The 6000-nt window shown below is 57.9% G+C and overlaps 1 protein-coding gene across 3 annotated transcripts in view; it reads right to left on the bottom strand.

Annotated features, from left to right (window-relative positions):
- Positions 1–3575: 3575 nt before the first annotated feature.
- LOC123363563 (NAC-alpha domain-containing protein 1-like) overlaps positions 3576–6000 on the bottom strand; it is a 48430-nt gene continuing 46005 nt past the window's right edge. For all 3 annotated transcript variants that reach the window (XM_045004685.1, XM_045004687.1, XM_045004686.1), the window contains 3 exons: positions 5285–5416; positions 4247–4369; positions 3576–3755 (listed from right to left, as the gene is read on the bottom strand). In XM_045004685.1, coding sequence (XP_044860620.1) covers positions 3741–3755; positions 4247–4369; positions 5285–5416 — 270 coding nt within the window. In that variant the 3' untranslated portion in view covers positions 3576–3740. The remainder of the gene's footprint in view (positions 3756–4246; positions 4370–5284; positions 5417–6000) is intronic.

The following is a 6000-nucleotide window of genomic DNA, read 5'->3' as shown; positions in this document are numbered from 1 at the left end:
TGGCCAACTACTAGGCCTTGGCCTGCTGGCCCCTGCCCGCTGCAGGGCCCATGGGGGAGAGGGGGAAGTCCCTGTGACTATGGAAACGGGAGCTGTCCTAGCCCCTGTGGCCTTTAAACTGCATCCCACGCTGGCCAGGGGCCCTGTGCTCAGACTGATCAGCGCCTAGGACTGGCGCCACCTTGCTACTGAGCTGTAGGGGGGCCAAGTGTCTAATCCCACAAATCTGAACACCCATGCTCTACCCCCAGCCCTTCTCCAAGGCCCTGCTCCACGCACTCCATCCCTGCCCCCTGTCACTTTCACTGGGTGGGGGGTAAAGGAGCAGATGTGGGGTGCAGGCTCTGGGAGGGAGTTTGGGTGCAGGAAGGGGCTCAGGGCTGGGGGAGGGGGTTTGGGGTGCTGGCTTCAGGAGGGGGCTTGGGGTGCAGGCTCTGGGAGGGAGGTTGGAGGCAGGAGGGGGTTCGAGGCTGGGGTTTGGGTGCAGGTAGGGACGAGGGGTCCAGGCTCTGGCCAGGCAGGACTTACCTTGGGTGGCTCCCAGTCAGCAGGGTTAAGGCAGGTTCCCTGGCCCTGCATGCAGAAGCAGCCAGCACATCCCTGGCCCATGGGAACTGCGAGGGTGGTGCTTGCAGGCAGGGACAGCATATGGAGCCCTCCCGCTCCCCCCCCCCAGGGGCCACAGGGACATGCTGGCCGCTCCCCAGCACAAGGTGAAGGCAGGCAGGGAGCCTGCCTTAGCCCCACCAGATTTTAAGTGCTTAAAATTGCCCAGCTTGGCTGCAGTAGCCCCCGGGAGCTAGAGCCCGATTCCGGGAGACTCCTGGCAAAACCAGGAGGGCTACAAACCGCACTGAGCTTGGGAGGCGGGCCCAGCCCACTGTGGCGTCACAAAGAGACCCCCCCCCCTTTGCTGTAGGGCAGTGAGATCCCTGGCTTAGCCCCCTGGAGTTAGGGGATTGTGATTTCCCCACACTGCCCCTAGGTTCATCCCTCCCCCTCGGCTGCAGGCACTGAGCTGTCTGAAGTGCAGACGCCAGGTGCCTGCTGGTCCATGTCTGAAGCCCCAGCACTCTAGGGTTGCCAGGTGGCCGGTTTTTAACTGGAACGCCTGGCTGCAAAGGGCACCACTGACCAGGCTGTTGAAAGTGGGGGCCTGGGGTTAAGGCAGGTTCCCTGCAGCTCCTGGAAGCAGCTGCCAGGCCCCTGTAGCTGCTAGATGCCTGGGCCCCCAGGGGGCCCCATGCACTGGCCCAGCCCTGAGGGCTGGCAGCTGGGGGCAGCACACAGAGCCTCCCTGGCTCCCCATGCACCTAGAGGCTGCAGGGACCTGGTGGCGGCTTCCCAGGAGCTGGGGTAAGGGCCTCAGCAACCCTGCATCTGACCCCCTCTGCCCCAGTCTGGAGTCCTCTCCCACCCCCACCATCCCTGGCCCCACCCCCACCTCACTGCCTGCATCCAGAGCCCACACCCCCCTTCCCACCAACCCCAGGCCAGAGCCCTCATCCCTGGCCCCACAGCCTGCACTGCCAGCTGGAGCCCTTGCACCCCAACCCCTGCCTCAGCCTGGTAAAAACAAATGAGGGCAGGGCCTTGGAGAAGGGGTGGGGCAGGGGCATTTGGTTGTGTGTGCTTAGAAAGTTGGCACCTTTACCCCACCCATGGGTGCTGCCTGAGGCCCCTCCCTTACCTGGGAAGGTGGCTGATGTGATTGCAGAGCCCTTTGCCATTATCTTTGAAAGCTCATGGCGATCAGGGGAGGTCCTGGCTGATTGGAAAAAGGCTAATGGTAGTGCCCATCTTTTAAAAAAGGGGAAGGAGGTGACTCTGGGGACTTACAGATCCATCAGCCTCACCTCAGTCCCTGGAAAAGCCATGGTGCAGATCCCCAAGGAATCCATGTTGAAGCACTTGGAGAGGAAGGTGATCAGGAACAGCCACTATTGATTCACCAAGGGCACGTCATGCCTGACCACCTTGATTGCCTTCTGTGATGAGATAACTGGCTCTGTGGCTATTAGGAAAGCAGCGGACAGGATATATCTTGACTTAAGCAAAGCTTGAGATACATCTTCCACAGTATTCTTGCCAGCAAGTTACAAAAATATAAATTGGATGAATGGACTATAGGTAGACAGAAAGCTGGCTAGATCATTGGGCCGTGATCAATGGCTCACTGTCTTGTCAGCAGCTGCTCTCAAGCAGTGTGCCCCAGGGATCACTCCTGGGACTGGTTTTGTTCAACATCTTCATTAATGATCTGGATGAGGGAAATGATCTCACCCTCAGCAAGTTCACAGATGACACTAAGCTGGGGGGGGGGGGAGGAAGAAGAGGTAGATAGCCTGGAGGGTAGGGATAGGGTCTAGAGTGACCTAGACAAATCAGGCCAAAAGAAATCTCATGAGGTTCAACAAAGCAAGTGCAGAATCCTGCACTTAGGACAGAAGAATCCCAGGCACCACTACAGACTGGGGACCGACTCGCTAAGCAGCAGTTCTGCAGAAAAGGACCTGGGGATTACAGTGGATGAGAAGCTGGACATGAGTCAGCAGTGTGCCCTTGTTGCCAAAAACTAACAGTATATTGGGCTGCATTAGTAGGAGCATTGGCAGCCGATCAAGGGAAGTGATTATTCCCCTCTATTCGGCACTGGTGAGGCCACAATTGGAATATTGCATCTAGTTTTCGGGGCCCACTACAGAAAGGATGTGTAGAAATTGGAGAGTCCAGCCAATGATCAGGGGTCTGGGGCACATGACCTATGAGGAGAGGCCGAGGGAACTGGGATTGTTTAGTCTGCAGAAGAGAAGAATGAGGGGGGATTTGATTGCAGCTTTCAACTACCTGAAAGGGGTGTTCCAAAGAGGATGGATCTAGACTGGTCTCAGTGGTAGCAGATGACAGAACAAGGAGCAATGGTCTCAAGTTGCAGTGGGGGAGGTTTAGGTTGGCTATTAGGAAACACTGTCACTAGGAGGGTGGTGAAGCACTGGAATTGGTTACCTAGTGAGGTGGTGGAATCTCCCTTCCTTAGAGGTTTAAGGCCTGGCTTGACAAAGCCCTGGCTGGGATGATTTAGTTGGTGTTGGTCCTGCTTGGAGCAGGGGGTGGCACTAGATACCTCCTGAGGTCCCTTCCAACCCTGTTATTCTATAAGCCCAGCCCAGTTCTCTCGGCACTCAGCAGAACAAGCCAGGTATATCCACACTGCAGCCCCAGGAGAGACATGCTAGCGCCTCTCAAGCGTGCATGCTAAAGCTAGTGTGGACATGGCAGAAGGGGTGCCCAGCCACCTGAACACAAGCCTGGCTGAGCTCCTAGGTCTGAGCTCAGGTGGCAAGGCCTGGCCACAGCATCCTCTGCCATTCTAGCTTGAACAGAACTAGAATCTGCCCCTCTTGCCAGATTATGCTGCAGCTGGGACCAGTCCTCCCAGACAGGCCCTGCCCTCTTTTCCAGCTTCCACCCGGCTAAACTGGAGCTTCAGCCACAGGGGCCCTGCAGCCCTGCCCCCACCCTGCCTGCTCATGTGTGACCTAGATTGAGGTAGAAGAAAGGAGACCACACCCGTGTGCATTTCAAGTGAATACATGAGGCCGTTTTATTGAGCAGCAAGAGAGATGCAGACTAGTAGGAATATTTGCAGTTCTAGAGTATTTAATACCAGCTGTACTGTATAGGAGTAACTGTGCATCTATACAGAGGGGGTGGGTCTGTTTGCACATCCGGGCCAGCAGCTACATGGTCAGCTCCTGCAGGAGAGAGCAGAGGGTTAGATAGGGACCGCAGGGTACAAGGAGGGGAGCACAAGGGGTATTCTCTGGCATCTCTACAGGAAGGCCCTCGCTTAACGCTTTTATGCTTTAAGTCACCTGTTTTCAGCATCATTACACAGGACAAAGCCTGGAGGACACCTGGCTGGAAGGTGAAAGGGCCCCTGGTGGGAGGTGGAAGGGCCCTTCTCCATCAGATCTCGGCAGTACCTCCCCCTACAAGCCGCCTGCTCATGAGCAGAGCTTCTCTAGGCAGGGGAGGTTTAGTAGCTCAAGCAGAGCACAGAGCCAGGAGGACCCACGTTCTAATCCTGGCTTGGCCAGCTACTGCCTTCTTGGGAGGCTTGTGTCCCTGCCTCAGTTTACCCCTTTGAAGCTGGGGCATTGCTTCCTCAGATGGAGACGAGTCTGACCGCAGGGCAGGATTTTATGGCAGGTGGCCAGGCACAGCCTGGGCACTGGCCTCTTACCATGATGGCGTTGACGATATCGTTGTTGTTGTGTCTGAGCGCCCGCACGGCTTTGGGACGTGACACATTGGCCTGGGCCATCACCAGCTCGATATCTCTCACCTCCAGTCCAGTCTCATCAACCTGGGGAGGGGAGGAGGAAATCATCATGCTCCAGACAGGGAGGGAGCACAGTACCCCCCCCCCCAGACCCTGTTCACACCCCAGCATCAAATGCATTTGGAAGGGGAGGGGAATTGGCTCCCAAGGCAGGAGCGTTACCACTACATCCTGCTGGTCACTTGGACAGATCTGCCCTGGACAAGGGATGGCCACTGCCCAGGTCTGTATCCTCAAGCCAGACCAAGCTAGCTGAGCCCACTCCTTGGCCACCTTTCTGCCTCCAGGCCTGTCCTCAGGCACAGCCATGCTGGTTCTCAGTGAGCTCAGTAGGAGAGCCCTGGGGTGCACTATGGCACTCGATGCTCCGGCATCCTGCCTTCTTCCCACTGATCCCTGACAACGCACCAGTCTGCACTGACCAGTTAGGTCTGTCCCCCCCCAGGCAGAGACTAGACTGTTTTCTCCCCCTGCTGCTCTAAAGGACAGGAAGGAAGCTGGCTACCTAGGAAGCTATCCCAGTTTCCAGCACCCAGGCAGGGCGAAGGACAGTAGCATGCTGACAGCATCCGGCCATCTGAATGAGCCTCCAGTGGGTTACAGCCAAGAGAGGGTCACACGAGTTCTCTCCCTTGTGGCTGGTTCACGTCTCCTCCTAACCTCAGCACCATGTAGGCTGGGCCCAGCAGCTCATCGCTGGGCACTAGGGATGGGGTGGGTCCAGGACCAGACACTGGACTGACAGTGAGCGGTGCTGCAGCAGTCACCTTCCCTCCGCTGTACTGGCTACACCCACGGACCCTGGAGAGGGATGAGGTGTCACCAGCTAAATCTCTTCTGCCCTTCACCCCCAACCTGACTCAGTGCTGAAGCTGGCGCCCAGGGCATGTTGTGGAACCAGACTGCTACTGCCCCCAGCTTCCTTCCTCCAGGCCTTACCTCCTCCTCTTCCTCGCTCTCCTCTTTGATCGTGAGTGCTGGGGCCGTTTCCGTGATCAAAGGCGAGTGCTCCATTGGCACCTTGAACTTCTCCGCGGCCGCCTTGTGCACCTGCTGTGACAGGTCTTCGATCTGCAGGGACAGACCCGAGTCAGGAGGGGAGCGGTTAGCCCGGGAGGCCGGCGGAGTGACTCCAGGGAGCAGGCTAGCGATTTGCCAGCCATACGAAGGGCTGGGTGGGGTGAGAGCAGGGGGAACCTGTCTGAAGTAGAGGAGAGCTCCCGCCTGCCTCCAGCTCCGAGGACACGGAGGAGGGTAGGTCATGGGGAGCACCAGTGCCCCCAGGAGCCAGGGCGGGAGGAACACCACGGTGCAGGCCAGGCGAGCGGAGAAGAGTTGTTCAGGGTGGGAGGGGTCGTAGCAGGAAGACTCCTGTGCCCAGACTCGTCTTAGAGGAGGGGGAGTCCCCGCCCCATGGGTGGGGTAAGCCCAGAGTGAGCAATGCACTGTACTAGTGAGGAGCCTGTCGCGCAGGAGCTGGGTGGGAGGTGTGACCCAGTTTTCCTTCTCTACAGCTCTGAATTCAGCCCCCCCCGGAGAATGGCCCCATCAGGGCTGGGGATTGGAGTGAGTGATGGCCAGGCTAGGGCCAAGCCTGGAGTGGCAGCTAGTCAGGGCTCCCATTTACACCAGGCACTAGACTCTGGCCAGCAGGA

This window comes from Mauremys mutica, chromosome 2, assembly GCF_020497125.1.
Source record: "Mauremys mutica isolate MM-2020 ecotype Southern chromosome 2, ASM2049712v1, whole genome shotgun sequence".
NCBI lineage: Eukaryota > Metazoa > Chordata > Testudines > Geoemydidae > Mauremys > Mauremys mutica.
Note: the sequence above shows the minus strand (reverse complement) of the source record. Positions and strands in the feature narration are given on the sequence as shown.